Raw genomic sequence first — 23,563 nt, forward strand, 5'->3', positions numbered from 1 at the left:
TTAAACAAAATTCAAACTTTTTCTGTTAAAAATATGACACCGCAGGAGGCATGGAATGGGAGAAAACCAGCAGTAGATCATTTTAGAATCTTTGGATGCATTGCATATGCTCATGTCCCTGATGAAAGAAGGAAGAAACTTGATGACAAAGCTGAAAAATGTGTTTTCCTTGATGTAAGTGAGTCTTCCAAAGCATATAAGTTGTTTAATCCATTAACCAAAAATATTGGATGTTACTTTTGTCGAGAAAAACACTTGGGATTGAAATAGGCAATAACCTACCCAAATCCTCTGTGACAGTGACGTTGAACAAGAGCAATTTCAGCACCCTGTGTGCTGGAAAATTCATCAGTTTCAGCCCTTACAACTCCACCACCAGTTGTTGTAGAAAATGAAGAAGCAACTCAAACTCTCGGGCGTGTTAGAAGAAGACCGGCTTGGATGAAAGATTACAAGGTAATTGGAATTGAAGATCCAATTACTCACTTTGCCATGTTTTTAGATTGTGATCCTACATCTTTTGAGAGTGCTGTAAAGGAAGAAAAATGGATGATGAAATTGATTCCATAGAACGCAATGATACTTGGGAGTTGTCCGACCTTTCAAATGGACATAAAACTGTTAGAGTGAAATGGGTGTTCAAAACAAAGTTGAAGGAAAATGGCGAAGTAGACAAGTACAAGGCACGTTTAGTGGCTAAGGGATACAAGCAACAATATGGGATTGATTATACCAAAGTATTTTCTCCCGTTGCTAGGCATGATACAATCAGACTGGTTATTGCATTGGCAGCTCATTAGTCTCGGCCTATTTTCCAGCTAGATGTCAAGTCGGCATTCTTACGTGAGTACTTGGAGGAACATGTATTTGTTGAACAACCTCCTGGTTATGTTAAAATTGAAAATGAGAGCTTAAGGTTTACAAATTGAATAAAGGCCCTCTATGGTCTAAAACAAGCTCATCGGGCTTGGTATAGTCAAATTGAGGGGTATTTTCTAAAAGTTGGTTTTTCGAAATGTCCTTATGAACATACATTGTTTGTTAAGATTGGGGATCAGGGAAAGATGCTTATTATTTGCTTGTATGTTGATGATCTTATTTATACTGGAAATTGTGGTGTCATGTTTGAAGAATTTAAGAAGTCGATGATGGATGAGTTTGAAATGTCCGACCTTGGATTGATGCATTACTTTCTTGACATAGAGGTAGTGCAATCTGATGAAAGGGATTTTTATCTCTCAAAAGAAATATGTTGGGGAAATTCTAGACAAATTTCAGATGATGGATTGCAATCCAGTTAACAATCCTGCTGAACTTGGTTTGAAGCTACACAAAGATCATATTGGGAAGAAGGTTGACAGCACACTTTACAAGCAAATCGTAGGTAGCTTAATGTATCTCACTGCTACAAGGCCTAACATAATGTACTATGTGAGTTTAATCAGCAGGTACATGGAGAATCCCACAGAAATGCACTTGTGTCTACTACAGAAGCCGAGTTTGTTGTTGCAACTGCTTGTGCTTGTCAAGCTATTTGGTTGAGAAGACTTCTAGAGGAGTTGAAATTCAAGCAACCAAAATATTTTGTGACAATGATTCAGCAATCAAGCTATCCAAGAACTCATCCAAACACATCGATGTGAAGTTCTATTTCTTACGAGATCTTAGCCATAATGGAACAATTGATCTGATTTACTGCAGGAGTGAAGATCAAGTTGCTGATATTTTCACCAAGGCGCTGAAGACGGAGTCATTCATGAATTAATGGAGTAAGTTGTTTTATAGACTGATAGTCGCCCTATATTTGTGGAACTATTTTGTTAAGTGTCTGCCTATATATAGGCTTGAAGTTATGAAACATGTGCTTTTAAAACGTACTGTAGGGCAATGAGGCTGCCTTGCCAGTTAATTTTGCATCAATGTTATAAGGGGATGCAACAGATTAAGAGGCAATTTCAATATAAATATAAATGTGTATCTATTTCCAAATATGTATATCTTGTCAAACAAATTCATAAAACATCCATGTTTTAAATTAAAAAATAACTAGCCTATAGTATACTTTTCTTTCAAAGTAAAATTGACTTAGAACAACTAGATGGTCAAAGGGTACATTTACGCTTGTTTCCCAAGAATTCGGATTCACAAGCAAGTCTATTAAGCTATAATGTAACACAACTAACATGTTGTAATGTTGTAGATACTAAATATCCTTGAAAGCTAGGGGTGTGCAAAAATCGAACCAACCGATAAACCAAATCAAAAAAAGTGTTATTGGTTTATTGTTATTGAGTTAACGGATTTTTAATGATTTTATAAAAAGAAATTATCGGGTTATTGATTCGGTATTGATTTATACGACTTCACATTATACAAACGCTCAAAATCTAAAGTAAAAATCATATTCCTCTTAAATTCACTTTGTGTTACACATGTATAATTCTTTTCATGTTTGTTGTTATTATTTCTATTTTATGCACAATTATAAAGTTACATTATTGTCTTGTCACATTAAATTTATTAGATAACTCGTATATTTATTTTATAATTAAACCGAAATTGAACCATTAAGGACCAAAACCGATAAAAAATATTGGTTTAGCATATTTAAAAACCGATAAACCGAATCGATAATACATAAACACTCCTATTGAAAGCTGGATCTGAAATATGCTTGCTTTTCTTCTACACTAACCATGTAATAGTCTTCACCATTTGTCATAGAAAGTGAATAATAAAAAGATCCCAGCTTTTTGCTCCTACTGCCAGAGGATCTATGGAAAACAAATGAAACTACAAAAAGATAGTTTTTTGCTGCACTATTGTACATATAACTGCCAGCTTTCTCTTGCAATAAACAAACCTTACAGAAAAAGGAGTAACTTTGGATTCATAGCTGAATACCGAAAGCAAACTCTATTAAATTTTAACTTGCATCAACGATCAGCGGCAAAAGTAGCAATTGCTGCAAAGCTTGCGTATAATCTGAGTATCTTCGTCATAGGTTGGAACTCGAACAAAATGCTTGAAAAGCTCATCAGCACAAAATCTGGGCTTCATCAGCAAAAGAGAATTTCTGCACCATAGAATTCATATCATGGTTAACCAAATGCAAGACACAGCCAAAGAGGATCACACATTTTTTCTTTTCAGGTATAAGCTCCTTTTCTTTGCAAAGGGTTACCGAGAGCAGTTTACCGCTCAAACACAAATAACAATTAATATGATTGCTTATCATAAGATAATTGAGCATCACAAAAAAGGAAGATGATACTAGAAGTTAACACATCAAAAACTAAGAACAGCTATAATAAAAGATTGTCATTCAAAGGGTTAAAATATACTCCAGCCGAAGTTACATGTCTGAATTTATTAAAAAAGAGTTACGGAGAGTAGTTTACTGCTCAAGCACAAATAACAATTAATTCTGATTGCTTATCAGATAATTGAGTATCACAAAAAAAGAAGAAGATGATACTAGAAGTTAACACATCAAAAACTAAGAACAGCTATAATGGAAGATCGTCATTCAAAGGGTTAAAATATACTCCAGCCGAAGTTCCATGTCTGCTATTTATTAAAAAAAAAAATAAAAAAATCTTATCGCATTCTTATCATTTTCTAAAAGCTTTTGACTACCCAAAACTATATTTTGATAACCCTTGACGAGCCAAAACTTTGCAGAAAACAAATAATAAAATCTTCTCATTCATCTTATTTCAGCCATAAGCCCAATCAGATATGAAGAAGACACATGAATCTTATATTTGTTTTATCTTAAAGACGTTTTCAACTGAAAGGGACAGAAATGGGAAAAACAGCAGAGGGAAACGTCTCCTTCAGCATCACAGGGAACTTCAGTATCACCAAGCATGAGTACCGATGTTACTTATTGGAGTAGAAATACAGCAAGAAACTTGAAATTGACAGAATATCACTAACTGATACTCAAGATTTACTCTAAACAAACAGAGGATTATATAGAGGGAAATTTTAAACTCTTAACTTTTTGTATTCACTACTTTAAGGGAATTCCCTCCTTTTCGTTAATTAAACCATTTCCCTATGAAAAAAATGAGAACTTTCATATATCCAAGGAAGCTGCAAAAAGTAAAATCCTCAATCATGAGGCGACTAATTAAAAGACTGAAACATGTACCTGACTGTGAGCTAAAGAAATTTACGGGAAGTAACTGGAGACATTGACACCAAAACTAAAACCAAATTTCTAAACAAATCCACACGTACTACCTCCACTGCCCCGATTTATTTGGTAGTTTGATTAGACATATGGTTCATGAAAGAAACAACAATCTAAGTAAAATATGCATAAATACAAACGATTAGCCTTGTTACCAAAGTACTTGTTTTCGTGCTCCTTGGGATCCACAAGTACAAAGTAGATTCAAAAATCAAAAGGTGTCAATTTCTGGATGGACAAAAAAGGAAAGAATATCAATCATATAAGGATAAAGGAAGCACTACTATTACAACAACAATAGCAGTAGTAGTAACATACCCAGTGAAATCCCACAAAGTGGGGTCTGGGGAAGGTAAAATAAATGTACGCAGACCTTACCTCTACCTCTTTGAGGTAGAGAGGTGGTTTCCAAAAGACCCTCAACTCTAAGAAGGAAGCACTGCATAAGATATAATTGGTGTCAGTCTCGTGGCTCTAAAACCCAATCATTAATGTGTACGGGTCTCATGTATGTTCTTATTATAGCATACCTTAGATGCTAATCTCATTTCAAGGACACTTACTTTTCCTACGCATGTTTTAGCGAGTTGGTCATGCAGGAGATTTGCCTTACTCAAGAAAACTTCGAGAAGAGCAGACTAGTACTATGTAGTAGTTGTTATTTGTGCAATTACATCTCAGAAAAATTTACCACCCCTCTTCACTACAGTACAACAAAGGATATTTTGCACATGTTTTGTGCTCGTGTAGTGCTCAAACAGCAAAAGAAGTTTTGATGGTACAGATCAATAAAAAGATTACGGCACGTCATTATTGCGGGTGATTTTCTAGGACATTATGGAAGGAAAGAAACCTGAGTCGCTTTGAAGGGGAATCACCACCAATTCCAAGCTTGGAACGAAATGCCTCACCTTATTGTTAAAGCAAAATTGAACAATGTTTTTTTGACAAAGAAAATTGAAAAATGTAAATAATGTAAAATGTTCCTTGATTTTGTTTGCTCATTACGTTAGGTATAGAAGCTGCAACAGCTTTTGTATTGCTTTGCATCCCCTGGCTGTTTCATTGATAAATCACAGGTACTTCATAAGGAAAAAAAGGACAGTAAAAATCATCATCTAAAATTTACTAAGTTGTACCGATTCATATCTTCAGATCACCTAATGCTCGCTCTAAATGTGGATCTAGTATTATTGGACTTTTTTTAAAAAGAAAACTGGTAACATTTGCATTTCTTATAGTACTTAGGTAGTACTGAAAAACCATATTTACAAATAAGCAGAAAGGAAGTATAATCTATCCAAAAACTGAACCAAATCTAAATGGACCCTAAAACATCTATGATTGACTTAGTTTCATGGGAGTAGACATTTGTACACCAAAAGCAAAACAACAAAATACACTTAAGGTTTAGTTCTTGCAGGTTGTTGTTCCAATTCTCAAAACATCTATCGTTTCTCTCCTCCATATAGTCCACCAAATACAAGCAAGGATCATCCTCCATCTTTCTCTGTTTGTAAGCCCCAACTCCAGTTTTTCTCTGTTAGTATTATTGGACATTTCTTTTAATTATTGCACTGATTATAGATCGTAAGGGTGCTATCTTGTTACGTGTGTTTGCAAGATTGGGAAATCACGGAATTCTAACATCTAGTTGTCTTGCTTCATAATACAAAACACTTCACATAGCAATCAGGATGTGTAAAGGCAGGTGTTGGGGAGTAATAGATCCTACTACAAAAAGCTCTTGGGTTAACGTGGAGTTGGATTTACATACCTCCAAATTTCAATTCCCAGGAGAAAGAGACAGTGTGCCTATTACACATGGCTGGCAGTTAGGGAAACGACTTTTGGCAGCTGAAAAATTTGAGGAGGATTATCACAGATGTCAATTGAAGTTTTATGTTAAGAATTCTGGTGAAGTCAATAATCATCACCCTCTACATTGTCAGCACCTAACTCTGGAGATGGTTCAGAATACAATGAGCTATGCCACTCATTCTCAAAGAGGTATTTTTTCACTTGAACCTTTAAGAGAAGTGGGCCTTTAGAAGATGGAAAAGAAGACATCAGGCAGGATTGACACTTATGTGGGTTGTATGAAAAGAGAGAAATAGGAAATTTTTGAAGGGATAAAGAATGATTTTCTATATTTGAAGAACAGTCTTTCACTCATTTCTTTTTTAAGTGCACCCCTGAAGTTCGTATTTGGGTGGCAGTATCTTTAATACAAACTTATCCCTAGTGATGAACATCTAATTAGGACGGACATTCAGTCAGTTCAATCTGTTTTGAATTAATTCATTTTGATTTACAAGATTTTTTATTTATAAGTAATACACATTTATCGACGAGTTCTATAGGAAAAACAAAAATCAAAGCGCAGCATGTATACATGATATTTATCCTCCTATTGACAATACAAACAAATAGAAATATTTTCATCAAGAAATTTGCAAACTATCAATACAACATAATAAAAAAATTACTTCAAATAAAAATAAAATTCTTAATGAAGTGGGAAAAAAACAATAAAGTAGCATACATTGGGCTTTGCTTCTGTTACTTTTGTACAAAAGATTAAAAACAAAGAATAAAATTCAACAGATAAAATGTATTTTGAAGGAATAAAAAAGGAAAAAGATTAAAATCACATTCAGTCAAATACTTGAAGATTTTGAAAAAGATTTTTTCTAACAAAAACAAAAGAAAGAAGCAAAAATATACATTTGAATAAGAACAAAAATATAAAAAGGGAACTAGGAAAAGAAGAAAAGACAAAAAAAAGGTACAAGAAATACGGATATTTATTTGCTTTAGAGTGTGTGATTTGTGAATTATTTTTTTTTTAAATGTTCACAGGGATTCCAACTCAGACATAGCCCCTGGCACCCAGGCCAATGGCCACCAGACCAGAGACTACTACAGTGCTGTGGGTGCCAACCTTTATATATATCATTACTAATTAAAAAAACCTATGTGTATACGAAAAATTTAGCCAAGTGACAGGGTGCCGTGGCACCCTCACCCTCCCATGTAGATCCAGCCCTTTCGCAACACGGTCTATGGCGCAAACGTGGTGCATGGAGCTGCCCTTTTAGTGACTTATCTTTGATTGCTTGATCCTACCTTTCTATTCCTAACCCCTCTTTTCCTTTCTCATTTTCTTTTTGACCGTTGGTCTTCAGTATCTTTGGGAAGGAAATTTTTTTTATTACAAAGATCTAGATTTAAAACCAAACTTAGTGGAAAGACAGTAAGTGGCATGATCCCCATGAGGATTGCATTTCTAACCTATTAAGATGAATGTGACTAAGAAAAGACAATAGAGGTTGCACCCTCAATATCTAGATTAGAGCCACTTTGATATACAAGTCCTTTTTTTTACAATGTCCCATTTTCACCATAACCTTTTGACACATTCCTAAAAAAACCTTTCGATTCCTTGATGAAAAGCAGAGCACGTCACAAAATGGATCTCTTTGGCCATAACATTTGCTGAGAATTATATAGTAACCTCCAAAAATCATTTATGTTTTTCATTTTGGATGAGTAAAAGAATTTTTATACGTTCATCAACCAACTGCACTCTGCATTTCCTTTTGAGAATGGACTTGATTCACTTTGAGGTTAATTGAGGGGACCAGATTGTAGATTTGATAGGAAGCTTGTAACTGACACTTTTTGGTGGTGCATGCTGAAGAATACAATCTTACAAGTTTCAAAAAAAAAAAAGAAAAAGAGGATCCCCAACATCTCCAAGAATCTATTATCCTTGAGAAACAACTATTTCTTTCAACTTAACATGAAAATTAGTGCATAATCTAAAGTCCTGATCACACTTTAAATCTGAGTCTAAATCCTTTCTACGAAAGAGAAGGTGAGCAAACTAAGCCAAATAAACTGAAAGGAAGACAATACATAGCATTTGCACTAGAGCAAGAAAGTTGTGCAATTCAAGAAATGTACCTATTCAGCATACATCTTCTTGACATGGTCCAAAAGGCCAATACATAAAAGCAGTTTTTTCAGAACATGTGCTGCACATGCTTTGCTCTTAAACACGTGTTGTTCAATTCTTTCATAGAAAAAAAAGGAAGCCTACTAATAAAGTTCAATTATATGTATGTTCTTAGTATCTCTTGATGTTCCAAAAAAAAGAAAGAATGTCCTCAGTATCTCCATCATTAGAACAGCGTGTTAAACTTGGTCCATATGAAGCTGCATCAGACAGTTCCTACGGCAATGTATGGAAGACGTCATGAATTCTCCCATGGAGAAAAACAATGGAGTCACTAATATGTTCAACTGGTGTTGGAAATATATATTTTAAAAATTCTACGTACGAAATAAAAAAAAATTCTTCGATATCTCAGCTACAAATTCAACAAAAGAAGAGGTAGATTTGAGTAACTTTATTCCATACCCACACAACATCATATACACATGCACTTGGAATTAGGAAAGTCACGAAAATGTTTTGAGAAGATAAAATAAATGCCAACACCGCAACTACCAAGACCATAAAGTAGAGAGAGAATATATAAACTGGAAGAAATGAGTTAAAAATCTACCAGAAAATCAGCTCATAGGTACGTCTTCACCATCACCCTCCTGCAGTTGTAAAGGTCCCTTAAAACCACTCTGGTTTTCACCAAGAAGCTCACGGGCAGCTTTCTCAAGAAACTCCTGGGTAGCGGTTCGAACAGATTGCTGCTCGGGATACTTCCTCTTCTTATGAACAACTCTTTCCAGATACTTAATTCTAGGCCCGTCACCTTTACTGATTTCTCTCATGCTTTTTCTCTGATCTGCAAGACAGACTTGTTTTAAGACAAACCAAACACAATGGAACTTGCACACATTTAGAAAGTAGTTTAGCAGTTACCAGGTGTAAGATCAGGCAATGAATGCTCGATAAATCGAGCGGCACCTTGCGGATTTATCCTTGCTGATGGTCGCAATGGCGCTTATAGGACAAATTGAGAATAGTCAGTATTCAACATTTGTCCTTGTTACGTCATATGGAAACAAATCAAGCTTTCTGAACAATAACTATAATATGCTGAACAAACAGAAATCATTTCAATATCTACTCCAGCACCCGTTCTTCATCATGTTATGGGAGGCAAGCATGATACTCTTCTATTATTACTGATCAGAAACAATAGTATAAAAGTGTACACTCTAGTTATACGTCTAGCAAATCATTTACTTTATAGCCTTCCTGGCACAACTTCTTTATCTATTCCACTACCACTGAGAAATTTATAGAAAGATTCAAACTTACCTTTATTCAAGGCCATCAATTCCTGCAGTTTCTCTTGGAACAAGCTCAAACGTTCCTATATCAATTAAAAGAACCACAAAAGATGAAAATTAGACAATAAAGTTAAAACTTACACCAAATCAACCAATTAAGCTCTCACAACCAAAAGGGTTACTATTACCCGAGGAACAAAAATTATAAAAAATAGAACACCATAGAATAGCAAAAGCAGAATCTCCAGGAAGAACACATACAAACTCTAATTTGACAGGGCGGTCATCTGGGTTGATCCCTTTACACCTAAGCCTCACTGTAACCAATCAAAAAAAACAATATTTACTCTTACAAACAAATCAACATCTCAAAATTCACAAGAAAAAAGAGTAAAAAAATTACATGCAAAGAGTGTTGTTGTAGCTTTAGCTAGCAAAATCAAAGATTGAGCTTGTTGAAGAGGACCCAAATCGGGAAAAACACCAGCGCCATAAAGAGATAGAAATTCGTCTACATTACTACTCAAATCGTCAATGTTTTTTGAGGTTCTGTTCACTGCTTCCATCACTGAATCTGGGATTTGTTTCCTATTACTACTACTACTAGTACTACTACTACTACCAATCTCTTTCTCTGTTACCCTTTCCATATCACTCTTCACCCAATTTTTTTTTGCAGAAAATTGAATTGGGGGAAGAGAAGCAACAAAGGGTTTTCGGTACTGAACGCTGATGAAAAAGAAAAGGCCTTTTGAAGGAACTCGTGACTTTTTGTGGGTTAGACCCGAGTCGACCTATGCTAGATAACTGTGAATGGGCCCGGCAGAGCGCGATTCAGATTTAGTCCTTCAATATAGACTTCGGACATCAGGTGAAAAAAAAATAAAAATATATATATATATATATCTTAACTCGAAAAATAAGTTATGAGTCGGCAAGGCTCATCAAGATAACATCTAATAAATTCGGCTAATTCTGATATTCATATAGAATAGAAATTAAATTATGTGTGACCGTTGAGGCCTTTCATGTTTATCTATAATCAAGTAACATTATGTGGGTATTGAGGTCACCATGATATCTAGAAATTTATAAATTGAACGTATTGTACAATAGTAGAAGACTCTACAAGTACACATGTCTTTTGTCAATGTGTGCTTTGTGGAAATAGAATTGTACTTAAGGGTATTTTCATCATTTAAGTATTAAATTAAATAAAAGGAATTTTCAATAATTTATATTATGTAAAACGTATTATAAATCACAACAAGTAATAGCTTAATTTTGTAAGAAATTATATAAAAAAGTTACGGTCAAATTTATTTGATTGACTCTCCAGGTTTCATTTGTACCACAGAGTGAAGACATTTCCAATAATTTATATATTTGCAAATTGCATTTAGAATATTATAAATCGCAATAATTAATAACTTATAATAATGAAAAAAGTATGGTTACAAAAAAAAAATTCTATTGATCCTTGAAATTCTATCTCCGTCACATAAATTGGATGAATGAAGTAACATATATTGAGCCTGTGACATATTAAGAAAATTACGTTAAAAGAAAATTTTGATTGACTCTACAAATTTTATTTAATTTGTGCTACATAAATTGAAATAGAAGGAGTAAAAACATTTTTAATAATTTATATATTTGCAACTTACATTAAAAGTACTATAAATCATTATGATTAACAACTTAAATTAAAAAATATTGATTAACTCTCAAAATTCTATGATATGACATAAGGTACGTGACATGATTCAAATCAATCCAAGTATATCTCACGTGAATTGCCATGTAGGATTGTGATATTCAAAGTTGAACGACATGGTATAATTGCACAGAAGTAGAATGGAATTGTTTGTTTATTAATGAGTCTCCAATAGAAGTTTTATATTATACAACGCCAACAAAGCAAATTGTGCAAACCTAACTTTTGGAAAATAGGAACCGATAAACTTACATGACCTACCTGTAATGACCCTCTTGGTCATTTCTGTGTCTTGCTTTCTGTGTGTCGTTTAGAGCGTTCCTATAGCGATCCCAAGTCATTTATGACTTGCTGGGACTGACAGTTCGGTCACCTGGTCGTTCGTTTAGTCTTGGTGTGAGTTTTTGTGTTTTGGAGCTTATGAACCTTGAATGATCATTTTCAATCAAAAGTTCAAGAAGATGACATCGGAATCCAATGACGATTTCATCAGCTCCGGAAGGGTCATTTTAAGTTAGTAGCATGGTCGACATGACTCCCAAGGTTTTCAATATGAGTCGGTGTGTTTAGGCGTTTTAGCCTTTGAATTTTGGCTTAAGTTTGACTTTAGTCAACATTCTGAGTAAACGCGCTCGGATGAGAATTCCGTCAGTGCAGTTAGCTCCGAAATGTCGAGTTTGGTCTAGATTGACCCTTCTTTTGTGTCCCGAGGTTTTCGATATCTTTCCGAGCCCTTTTGTGGGTTTTGACTTAAAATGGCCTTTGGAAGTGGGACCCACTTTTTATCGAAATGACCTCTAATGGAAATTTTGACTGCGACGTTGAGTCTGAAATATCGAATTTGGTATGGTTGCATATCTCGTTTGCGTGCACGGGGTTCCGAACGAGTTCGGAGCACCCCGTCGGAGTTTTAAATTTTGGAATTATTGCAGATTTTCTGCAATTATTGCAGAAAATCAGCAACATATTCCCAAACTTAAACCCTCATAACTCTCTCATCTCTCAACCGATTTGGGCGATTCAAAAGGCAAAGTTGTGAGATTTTTCGAGGGCAACGCGTTGGTGAGCTCGGATAGTGGTTTGGGGTTCCCGTTTGAGGTAATTTCTCAATAAAACCTGACTGCTGTACCTTTTTCGAGTCCTTGTTTTTGGAATTTTTGTTTTGGTCATATCTCACTCATTTTAGCTCGGTTTTGGGTGATTCAAAGTCCCTCGTGTTGAGAATTGTCGTGGCTTCATCGTAGAGTGTTCAAGGAGTGCTGAGCACCTTTCGATTCTCGTTTATTCTGAGTTTTGACTGCTGCAGTAGGGTTTCTTTTAGTTTATTAAAGTGTGGTTTCTTGCTTGTTGGTTTTTGCTGTGTTTTGAGCCTCGGATTGTGTTCCATTTTGGAACACAAGTTTGGAGTGCTGTTTAGGGTCTCTTGACGGAGTCAATTTCGGACAGTTCGGTGCGGGTCCCACGATTCCCGTTTTGACTCCAAAATTGACCCGTCTCCGTTTGTTGTGATTTTGGTGTCTAAATGACCGTAGTAACGTTGTGACTCTATTTTTGATAGCGGGGCAGCGTTTCGAGACTGTTCGAAAAGGGAGAGCTCCGGTAAAGTGATTGGAGAGCACACGGTTGGCCTTAAGGTAGGCTACGACTTTCCTTCTTTTAGATTGAGCTTAATTGTGTAAAAACACGTTGATTGGAGTGAATTGGGGGTGGGTACCAGTTTACTACCTTACTTTGATTAGATACCTCATGTTAGGATCGATTGGCCATATTTCGGGTATAGTATCATGTTATCCGGTTTAGTAGAGTTGCATGTCTATGTGCTAAATGCTATTGTATGCTTGTATGCTTTGTATTGTATGCCTTAGTCTAGGTTAGGCTAGCATTGCCTTAGACTTATGACCCGTGTGGGCTGGATAGCCTTGACTTTCTGCCGACGTCGTTCGGATGACTTAGCTCCTTGTAGACTGGAGTAGCAGACTTGAGTCTGATAGTTTGAGCCTTAGATTAGGAGTTATCGCTGCTTGCTGCACTTCTGTATCTTCTCCCTCGCATTCTGCGGTTCCGGCGCATTCTCGAAGGTTTGGTGTATCACTAGAGGCGTGGGATTGAGATAGTATAGGCTTGGAGCCTTTTCTGTGATTTCTTAGAGTGGACGGCGTTCCACGGTGGTTATTGTGGGATTGGATCCTATTAGAGATACCATCACCCCCCGGGTCGTTCTTTCTAGCTGGGCTGGGAACGTATCGCTGGCTGGGTAGACCCGGTGATATCGGCGATCGCCCCCGGGCCTCTCTTTCTAGCTGGGCTGGGAGTGTGCTGCTGGCTGGGTGTCCCTGGGTCGCTCTTTCTAGCTGGGCTGGGAGCTAACTGCATGGTAGGACGACTCGTGATATCTACCTCACTAACGGGTCCCTCTTTCTAGCTGGGCTGGGAGTGCACTGCTGGCTGGGTGGAGTCTGATGGATTATCTTAGTTACTTTGGGCTGATAGCCCAATTTTCTTCTTTCTCAATAGACTTAGCTTTTCCGTGTACCTGTCGGGCTTATGGGGGTTCGTTCAGGTTTTATTTTAGCTTGTGCACGAGTGTACCTTCTGGGTTTATGGGGGCCCAGTTAGGTTTAGTCTAGTTGTACTTAGTTTGTTTCTGGTATGTTCGTGTTCTTTCTTTTCTTATCCGCTTTGACCTCTTTGTGTCTAGATTCTATCCTTTCTTATTGTTTTTACCCTTTTTGCTCAGTCGGCCTATGATGCCTACTGAGTACCTGTTGTGTTGGTACTCATGCTACGCTCTGCATCTATTTCGTGATGCAGGTCCCAATACCAGTTACCAGCGGTGATTAGTTCTAGCCTTCTTTTGCAGTTGTGATTCGGAGACGAGGGCGAGCACTTGGCGTTTTGGGGTTTGTTCTGTCTCCTTATTTTGTTTTAGCTAGTCTTGTTGTCTTTGAGACACGCTCTGTTGTGGTCCACTTTTGGGACTTGTACTCTTTATTAGATAGCTCTGTACTAGTGACTTTCAGGTTCTGGGAGGGATTTCTGTATATTTTTATTTTGGGTTGCTTCCGCCTTGTTATCCTTGTTTAGATTATTGTTTTCGCTAGTTTCTGCCCTTTTGCTCATTGCTTGATGTTCTGGGTTACGGGTTGGCTTACCTACTGGTAGGGTATAGTAGGTGCCATCATGACTCGAGAAATCGGGTCGTGACACTACCCTAGTTGAATAATAAACTTTACAAACTTAAAGCCTAAATTAATTGAAGATAACTCATCCATATTTACAACAGTGGTGCGTACTCTGTTACATAGATGCTAACTAAGACCAAGTTAAAGTACAGGTTTACATGTATTATGCCAAACTAATATTATGTTGAACTTCTTAAAACTTACATATTTTTGTTTTGAATTCCTACGTTGACACTTATTTTGAGATAAAAAAAATTATTGCCAAAACGACACTTATTTTGGGACAGAGGAAAAGGAGTAACAAGTATGTTTTTGCAAATTGATTATTTATAGGAAACTGATAGGACAACTCAACCTATCATTATAATTGGTTTTATGAAGTCAACTCCCTTGGATTGGTTTTCTCATTAGTAGTAGGAAAGAATACTTAAGAGTGTGTGTTGTTAACTTAATGTAAAAGAAGACTTAATTAGATTGGAAAACTATGGGTTCCAGTCATGGAAAATTTTCAAGTAACAGAGATGAATCAGTTAAAGCAAGCCTCATCACCAAATCAGGACTCAACAGAGAAGTAACAAAAGGCATTGAAGGTGAACCAACATCTGTCCTTTTATTTTCAGAAGATACAGAAAACATTTAACATATAGTATGACATGCACAAATCAAATATTTATGCTTTGATATGATATGAGCTTAGATTAAAAAATGGGCAGTTATATATCCGATCCCGACTTGTTAAGGACTAAGGTGTAGTAGTTGTTTAATTTTATCATATGTATTATAAGGATTCATATTCACCTTAACTTGTTTTGAGATTGAGGTGTAGTTCGTAGTAATTGTTATTGTTGTATCTGTTTTTTTCCCCCACATTCTTGGCAAATCTTATACACATCATGCTTAAGGAATATCTAGTAAAAAGCTGAGACAATTTCAATAAATGACAGACCAGAAGGAAGAAAACAGTAGTACCATGAGAAAAAGACTGAATCCAAGACTCAGCAGAGGAGTACCAAAAGGCTTAGAAAGTGAACTAGTTGCTGCTGGATGGCCTAAATGGCTTGTTGATGTAGCTAGTGAAGCTTTAATTGGATGGCTTCCAAGAACACCTGATACTTTCGAGAAGATACATAAGATTGGCCAAGGAAGTTACAGTAATGTCTACAAAGCTCGCGATTGTTTGCTCAATAAGATTGTTGTCTTGAAAAAGGTTTGTGCTGACAATCTTGATCCCGGCAGCTTCAAGTTTATGGCGAGAGAGATTGTCTTATTGCGAAGGCTCGGTGATCACCCAAATGTTATCAAGCTGGAAGGTGTAGTCCCCTCTAAAATGGCGTGCAGCCTTGTTTTTGATTGCATGGAATATGATCTCAAGGGAATTCAAGAACAGAAAGGTGTCAAGTTATCTGAACCTGAGATCAAATGTTACATGAACCAGCTGCTTAAAGGGCTTGATCACTGCCATAGCCGTGGTATCTTGCATCGAGATGTAAAGACTTCTAACCTGTTAGTTAATAAAGAGGGTATCTTGAAAATTGCAGATTTTGGGCTGTCAACATTTTTTGATCCAGAACAAAGCATTCCCTTAACTAACATTATTGGGACTCTCTGGTATCGGCCACCAGAGCTTTTGCTTGGATTAAATCATTATGGAGTTGGAGTTGATTTATGGGGTGTTGGTTGTGTACTTGGTGAACTATTTACTGGCAAGCCTATTATGCCTGGTAAAACTGAATTTGAGCAATTGTATTATATCTTCAAGCTTTGTGGTTCTCCATCTGATGAATGTTGGCTAAAATCTGGCTTACCTAATGCATCAATTTTAAAGCCGCAAATGCCTTATAGACGACAAATTCAAGCAACCTTTCATGATGTTCCTGCTGCTGCTGTAGGAGTGATGGACACTTTACTTTCCATAGAACCTGAATATCGAGGAACTGCAGCTCTTGCTCTTCAGGGTGAGTTCTTCACAACAGAACCATTTGCTTGTGATCCTTTAAGTTTGCCACGATGCCCTCCCAGAAATGAGATGGATGCTAAAGAAACCAAGATGATTAGGGAATTTAATGCAGGATTACAGCGATCAGTAGACAGAAGACGACTCAGGAATAGGCTTGAAAAAACAAATGAAAAAGTCTCAGGAGGTGTTCTAAATGAAGGAACAAATTCTTATACTCAGAGGTCTGCTACTACCCATCAAAGTGATAATCAGAGAGTAATATGGAAAGAACCAATTCATTACCATGACATAAAGGGAAAGAAGAAGTGGACAGGTCCATCACCTGATGAATCAGACAAAATGCAGGATTTACTCAGAGAGTGTAATGACACGATCCTCAAAGCTGTTACACGTGGGAGGCTAGAGAAGGGATTAATAGCTAAAGTGAATGTCCATGACTCAAATGGAAAGAAGAGTCATTCTGTAGGTCCATCAACCAATATGCAGGGATTACCAAGAAAGCACTGGACTATGTTTGACAAGGAAAAAAGGGCGGAAGGGGAAGGAAATAACTCCAAGCTAGAGAAGAACCAACTTATTGAACAATTGTTGCCTCCTGCAGAATCAGATGGCCTTAACTTCCTGGAAGACAACCATTATTGTGGTCCACTTTCATCTACATCAAAACCAATTGATGTGGATCGAATACTTAGAGAGCACGACCGACAGATCCAAGAATCTGTAGAACGTGCCAAGCAACAGAAAAAACTAGGTAAAGCTCAGTTTTGAGATATGAAAACCAATATAAGCTGCTTGGATATTCACTCTTTTTACAGAAAAAAAGGTCTATTCTGGATCAATATATAGTCTATTTCTAGAATGGAAAGGTGAAACTATTAACTATCTTTATTTATCTCTTGTTACTAGTTGTTATAGGTTGAATACGTCTCCTGAGGTTTGGAGCATATTTATGAATAGTTAGCCATTAACTTCAGTTAGTAATTGTAGATTGTGCAGATAGTGGCCTACACTTTAGGTCCAGTTAATTGTATATTATGTATTTACAAGCTTGCTGCCAGATTTAATAGAATCATCTCCTTCTCTGAATCTTTATATGGTATCAGAGTTCCGATAAGCTCCACGTAAGATCCATTTCATTCTTCTTAATCTTTCTCACCTATGGCTCCAGTTATTGAAGCTACTGTTGCAAGTGGTTCTGCAGTTTCTACCACCACTCATGTGGTACAATTTAATCATGTTGCTCAATTACCTATTAAACTACAAGGTAACCTCAACTTCTCAACATGGAAAGCACAACTTGTGGTACAACTTTTTGCGGTTTTCTGTGTCCACCACAAACGTTACTTGGTTGATTTTCATCCGATCACCAAGTACTTTACAAAAGTTGCCAAATTCATCAGCAACTGCCTTTTATAGCTTATTTCTTGCTGTCACCGTAAAAACACTACGACTAACTTTGTTTCCAGAATGTAAAGGTGAAAGCAGCATCCTGCACTACCATGCTGCAACAAGTACTCAGACTTCACAAAAGTTGCCAATTAGTAACATCTTTGATCTGACCTTCTTTGCCTTGGATTGATTCTTTAACTTGACGCAATTGATATAGAAAGAATGAAGCAAACATATGGAAAATTAAGGTACATTCAAGTTTGAGGAGTTTTGGTTGACAAGTGCAGGAACTCACTTTAGTAAAAACTAAAACTAGGTGCAAGCCCTTTTAATGCCATTGGCTTTATATTGATCTAAACATACATTCATGGACTTAAGATAGTTGATATTTTGAAACTTTCAGAGCTTAAAATAAACAATGGCATACTGAGTCAACAAATATATAAACTATACTAAAGAAAAGTTGTCAACTTGTAGATGCAGTAAGCATTTCTACACAAATGTAAAATAATGGAATGATGGCTCCTCATCATCATCATCATCACTCTCGGCAGCTCATTCTTCCTGAAATCCATCTCCAATTTATTGTTTCCGAAATCCAACCAGAAGAACAAGAAACTCCCAACAGAACCCTTTCCTTTTACGGCGATGCGGAGCTTACTATGGTTTAATGTTGATATACAACTCATCCTCAGGGACCTCAAGAATAAGTATTGTCCTCTCATCAACCTATTAAGAACCGGATCTTTTCATCCTTCGATATTTGTTGTTATCCACTCATTAGCCTACCAAACATTAGTCCATCAAGGTGCTCTTTTACCTGATCTTCCGAGGGAAGTGCACACCATCAAAAGTACTCATCAGATCACCATCTGATTTCCCCCCTATGGCGACTCCTTCGTCGAAACCTAACCTCTAAAATCCTCCAACCTGTCATGTCAAATCCTACTCAAGATCCCGTTCTTGAGCTCTTAGGCTTCTAGGCCGGCAAGCTTTAGAAGATGAGGTGCACATGATACCTTAATTAGGCGAATATCACAACAAAATGGGAGAAGAAAGTAAAGAGTTTTATAAGGCATAGTTCAAGTTCACATGGTACACGACGGGGCCTGAAAGACAAATTCGTGTGGGTCTAGGCCCAAAGAGGACAATGTGTCATGGACTTGGGTCGTGACACTGTCCTTATTCAACAGCTTTTTCATGCTTCAGTCAAGTCATGAGTTGATCATTTACAGCATGTCATGTTCTGTCTGCTTATCCTAATGTTCTTTCAGGAAAAGCTTGACGAGGCTCAAGCTAAGCAGATTGAAGATATACAATGAAGGTGGCTTCTAAGTAATGGCAGATTCAAGAAACTGAACAAAAAATTGAAAACACAATTCGATATCATTATTATAAATCTTTAATAATGTTTCTACTTACCAACTTATATTGGAAATTATTTTTAAAGAATATACTTTTTGAAAAATGTCCTCTGTCATTCCAAATACTGTCAATCATAAATTAGCACATCAAAGAAGTTCCTATACCAAAAAAAGCTCAGCTACCAAAAAAACTCAGCTTTTTCTTACTCTTCCTGGTGAGGCACAATGTAAAACCTGCTGCCTTTCTCATTAGATGCATGTAAGTTCTTCTTACTATATATGTATTTGTAAATTGATGATTTCTAAGGAACTGCTGGACACTTCTCATAAGTCTTTGTTGACTATACCATGTAAAGGACCAAGTCTTTGTTTACAACTCAGCCTACTATTATTGCTTTTATGAAGTCAACTACCTTGATTTGTCATTTGAGTTCTCATACTTCTTTCTATGAATGTTTGTTTTCTTGGTATGTAAACAAAGCTTTAGGAAAGAAGAAATAGTTTGTGTTGTTGTCTGAATGTAAAACAAGACTTAAATTGGTTATCATCGGAAAACTATGGGTTCCAGTCATGGAAAATCTTTAACTATCAGGGATCAATCAGTTTAAGGCAAGATATCCTCAGATGTAGTTGAGACATTTATGGCAGAAGAGAAGGAAGAAATCCTTCACACCAGGAGACGGAAACCGAATCCAAGACTCAGCAGAGGAGTACCAAAACGCATAGAAGGTGAACTAGTTTCTACTGGATGGCCTAATTGGCTTGTTGCAGTAGCTAGTGAAGCTTTAATTTGATGGCTTCCAAGACCACCTGATACTTTCGTGAAGATACGTAAGATTGGCCAGGGAACTTATAGTAATGTCTACAAGGCTCACGATTGTTTACTCAATAAGGTTGTTGCTCTGAAGAAGGTTAGTTTGGACAATCTTGATCCCAAGAGTGTCAAGTTTATGGCGAGAGAGATCATCATATTGAGAAGGCTTGGTGAACACCCGAATGTTATCAAATTGGAAGGTTTAGCCACCTCAAGATTGTCCAGCAGTTTGTACCTTGTGTTTTATTGCATAGAATATGATCTCAAAGGAATTCTAAAACACAAAAGTGTCAAGTTTTCTGAACCTGAGATCAAATGTTACATGCACCAGCTGCTTAAAGGGCTTGATCACTGCCATTGCCGTGGTATCTTGCATCGAGATATAACAACTTCTAACCTGTTAGTTAACAAAGATGGTATCCTAAAAATTGCAGATTTTGGGTTGTCGACATTTTTTGATCCATAACAAAGCATTCCCTTGACTAGCCATATTGTGACTCTATGGTATCGACCACCAGAACTTTTGCTTGGATCAAATAGTTATGGAGTTGGAGTTGATTTATGGGGTGTTGGTTGTGTATTTGGTGAACTATTTACTGGCAAGCCAATTATGCCTGGTAAAACTGAAGTTGATCAATTGCATAAAATCTTCAAGCTCTGTGGTTCTCCATCTGATGATTTTTGGCTACAATCTAAATTGCCTAATGCAAATATATTTAAGCCGATAGAGCCTTATAGATGGATTCTTCACGCGACCTTTCATGATCTTCCTGCAGCTGCTGTAGGACTAATGGACACTTTACTTTCCATAAAATCTGAATATCGAGGGACTGCAGCTCTTGCTCTTCAGACTGAGTTTTTCACAACAGAACCATTTGCTTGTGATACCTCAAGTTTGCCACAATCCCCCCCCACCCCCCAGCAAAGAGATCAATGCAAAAAAGATAGAAAACCAAGGGGAGTAGGGACCGGAGTTATGCACGCAATAGAAGTGTAAGGGCAATTCCAGCAGCTGAAGCTAATGCAGAATTACAGAGTAACATAGGCAGAAGACAACTCATTACCCATTCAAAAGCCCGGAATAGGCTTGAAAAAACAAATGAATATGTCTCAGGAGGTGTTCTAAATGAAGGGACAAACTCTTCTGCATCTTTTCAGGAGTCCAGAGGAAAAGAGGGCTCAAAGAGTTACACTCAGAAGTCTGCTACTCCTCATCAAAGGAGCAATCAGAGAGCAATAAGGAAAGAACCAATTCATGATATCAAGGGAAAGAAGAAACGGTTAGGTCCAGGGGCGAATCTAGAGCCAAAAAAAAGGGCATCCGCACCCGTGGTCTTTTCGTAAAACTAGATATTTTATATGTATATTTTTTAAGATTTTGTATAATATTATATTCTTGCACCCGTACTACAAGAAGTCTAAATGGTCCACATGGTTAAATGTTCAGCTTTTGACCTTGAGGATGAAGGATCAATTCTCACTTCAATACATTCTACTTGGTGCACCCATGTTCGAAAAATTCTAGATTCGCCTCTGGTTAGGTCCAATATCTGATCCATCAGATAAAATGTATGATCTACTCATAGAGCATGATGCCATGATGATCTTCAAAACTGCTACGCTTGCGAGTCTTGAGAAGGGATCAACAGCTAAAGGGAATGACCATGACTCTAAGGGAAAGACGAGTCGTTCTTTAGGTCCATCAACATCAAGTAATGACCAAATATCTACTCTTTTACCTGAAAAATGGACCAATATGCAGGGCTTACCAAGAGAGCAAGAGGCACGGGTCCTAAAAGATCATGACATATTGAAAGACAACCAATATTTTGGTCCACTTCCATCTGCATCAAAACCAATCGATGTGGATAGAATACTTAGAGCTCATGACCAACAGATTCAAGAATCTGTTGAACGCGCCAAGCAACAGAAAAACTAGGTAAAGCTCGATTTTGAGACATGAAAACCAACATAAGCTGCTTGGATATCCACTCTTTCTACAGAATGGGAAGGTGAAACTAGTACTCAGACTTTATAAAAGTTACCAAACAGTGACATGTGACCTTCTGTGCCTCCGATTGTGTTTATAAATGCAATGATACAGGAATGATTAAGCAAATGTACAAGTGTATTTTTACAGGTACAGACCATTTTTTTGGTTTTTACTTTGAAATAGAAATAGATGTAGTAGAAGAAATACTAACAATCCTGTACACCTGTGTTTTTTTAAAACCATCAACTGTCCAAACCTCTCTGGTCTGACTATAGAAAGTTACCAAGGAGTACTTTCATTTCTAAAGCTCGAACTTGAAAACTCTGGTTAAGGGTAGAGAACCTTTACTATTAATAAGCCAAATATGACCTGAGGAATGTTTTGGAAACACCATTTTAACTTATGAACATTTCCTATTGTCCATATGATTGTGATCAGCAAACAACATACTATGTTTAACTCAAGGTTTGAACTTGTAACGTTTGACTAACTCATACATCACGTGTTGCGCTTTAATTACTAGGTCACAGCTCTGAAGGCCAGGATGGTTCTTAAAATATTGATGACAAATATTGAGAAAACACCAAAGTTGAAATTGTAAATATTTTGAAAAAGAAACTCTTGTTACGTTTGGTAAATGAAATCCCCTACTACATTTTATAAAATATGGATCTAATCTTGTATACATAAGTGATTCTCCCCAATAATTATTATCTATTTTGAACAATTATAGTTACTTTGGATCACATTATCCACAACTTATAAGGTTTTCAAATGATAAATACTTATCCACGCCTGTTTTTATATCAACTCAATAAATGCATGACATGTGTTTATACTTTGTAACACTTAGAGCATGTTGGAATTGCTACTAAAAAAATCTTATTTTTAGAAGTATTTTTTAAAATAGCTTTCAGAAAAGTGTTTTTGAAAAAAAGTTATTTGTGTTTGATTAATTCATTTGAAAAATGTTTTTGATAAGTGGATTATGTTTCGCTAATTTAAAAAAAAAAAAAAGAAGAATTTGAGAGTCAAATTACGTAAAAGGACAAGTATCAATGCACTTTTAATGTTAAGATTATCTTAAATATCTATTATAAATTTTATTTTATTAAATTAAAATGTACATCTTCAAAATTTCAATCAATATTATACATAGATGAATAAAAAGTAAATCAAATATTGATATAATATTAAAATGATGATTTAAATATATTGAATATATCAAGCAAAATGAATTTAAAAATCATTTCACAAAATAAATCACTACATACGAAACCTCATCACAAAAATAAATAAATATAAAAGATATATTGATAATTATGTATATATGGCATGGATATTTTGATTTTGAAATAAATAATTTTCTTCTCAAACTTCTACTTTTTTTAAGCAGCAAAAATTTTTAGCTTCTTTACAAGAGTAGAAAAATTGGTTCTGCTTCCATTTAAAAATAGTTTTACTAACTAATATGCATTCTCACCTTATTGAATCATTTAATTATCGTAAAATTATATGATTTGATATAAACATCACGAATAAGAATTTACCTTTTATACCGCTCTCTCACACACACCAAATAGGAATAGCAAAACTAAAATAAAAGAGCCTCACATTATCCACAATTTAAGGATCACATTGACACACGTCGTTTGTTAAAAAGAAAACAATATAACAACCAACT

The 23,563-nt window shown here is 36.2% G+C and overlaps 2 protein-coding genes and 1 pseudogene across 3 annotated transcripts; 2 read left to right on the plus strand and 1 right to left on the minus strand.

Annotated features, from left to right (window-relative positions):
• Window positions 1–2,662: 2,662 nt before the first annotated feature.
• LOC125876771 (uncharacterized) lies at window positions 2,663–10,236 on the minus strand. 2 transcript variants are annotated; one of them, XM_049558014.1, is made up of 6 exons: window positions 9,867–10,236; window positions 9,725–9,780; window positions 9,492–9,546; window positions 9,090–9,170; window positions 8,776–9,012; window positions 2,663–3,076 (listed from the first exon to the last, which is right to left on the minus strand). In XM_049558014.1, the coding sequence occupies exons 1-5, from the start codon at window positions 10,111–10,113 to the stop codon at window positions 8,783–8,785; spliced, it is 669 nt and encodes a 222-aa protein (XP_049413971.1). In that variant the 5' UTR covers window positions 10,114–10,236; the 3' UTR covers window positions 2,663–3,076; window positions 8,776–8,782. The 2 variants fall into 2 exon arrangements, with proteins under 2 accessions (XP_049413971.1, XP_049413972.1); XM_049558015.1 differs by lacking the exon at window positions 2,663–3,076 and adding an exon at window positions 8,137–8,438 and having other exon boundaries at window positions 9,867–10,206.
• A 5,086-nt stretch (window positions 10,237–15,322) lies between these two features.
• On the plus strand, window positions 15,323–17,295 carry LOC125876424 (probable serine/threonine-protein kinase At1g54610). The gene has a single exon (XM_049557607.1). The coding sequence runs from the start codon at window positions 15,333–15,335 to the stop codon at window positions 17,085–17,087; it is 1,755 nt and encodes a 584-aa protein (XP_049413564.1). The 5' UTR covers window positions 15,323–15,332; the 3' UTR covers window positions 17,088–17,295.
• Window positions 17,296–19,558: 2,263 nt separating this feature from the next.
• LOC125877604 (probable serine/threonine-protein kinase At1g54610) lies at window positions 19,559–21,825 on the plus strand (annotated as a pseudogene).
• The last annotated feature ends 1,738 nt before the right edge of the window (window positions 21,826–23,563 follow it).

This window comes from Solanum stenotomum, chromosome 9 (genome assembly GCF_019186545.1).
Source record: "Solanum stenotomum isolate F172 chromosome 9, ASM1918654v1, whole genome shotgun sequence".
Taxonomy (NCBI): Eukaryota; Viridiplantae; Streptophyta; class Magnoliopsida; order Solanales; family Solanaceae; genus Solanum; species Solanum stenotomum.

Excerpts from the sequence above, each read along its gene's own strand:
- LOC125876771 (XM_049558014.1), bottom strand. The coding sequence starts at position 10,113 with ATGGAAAGGGTAACAGAGAAAGAGATTGGTAGTAGTAGTAGTACTAGT. Across the intron at positions 9,781-9,866 it reads TACAACAACACTCTTTGCAT|TGAGGCTTAGGTGTAAAGGG; the intron begins GTAATTTTTTTA and ends GATTGGTTACAG. Across the intron at positions 9,013-9,089 it reads ATTGCCTGATCTTACACCTG|ATCAGAGAAAAAGCATGAGA; the intron begins GTAACTGCTAAA and ends TCTGTCTTGCAG.
- LOC125876424 (XM_049557607.1), top strand. The coding sequence starts at position 15,333 with ATGAGAAAAAGACTGAATCCAAGACTCAGCAGAGGAGTACCAAAAGGC.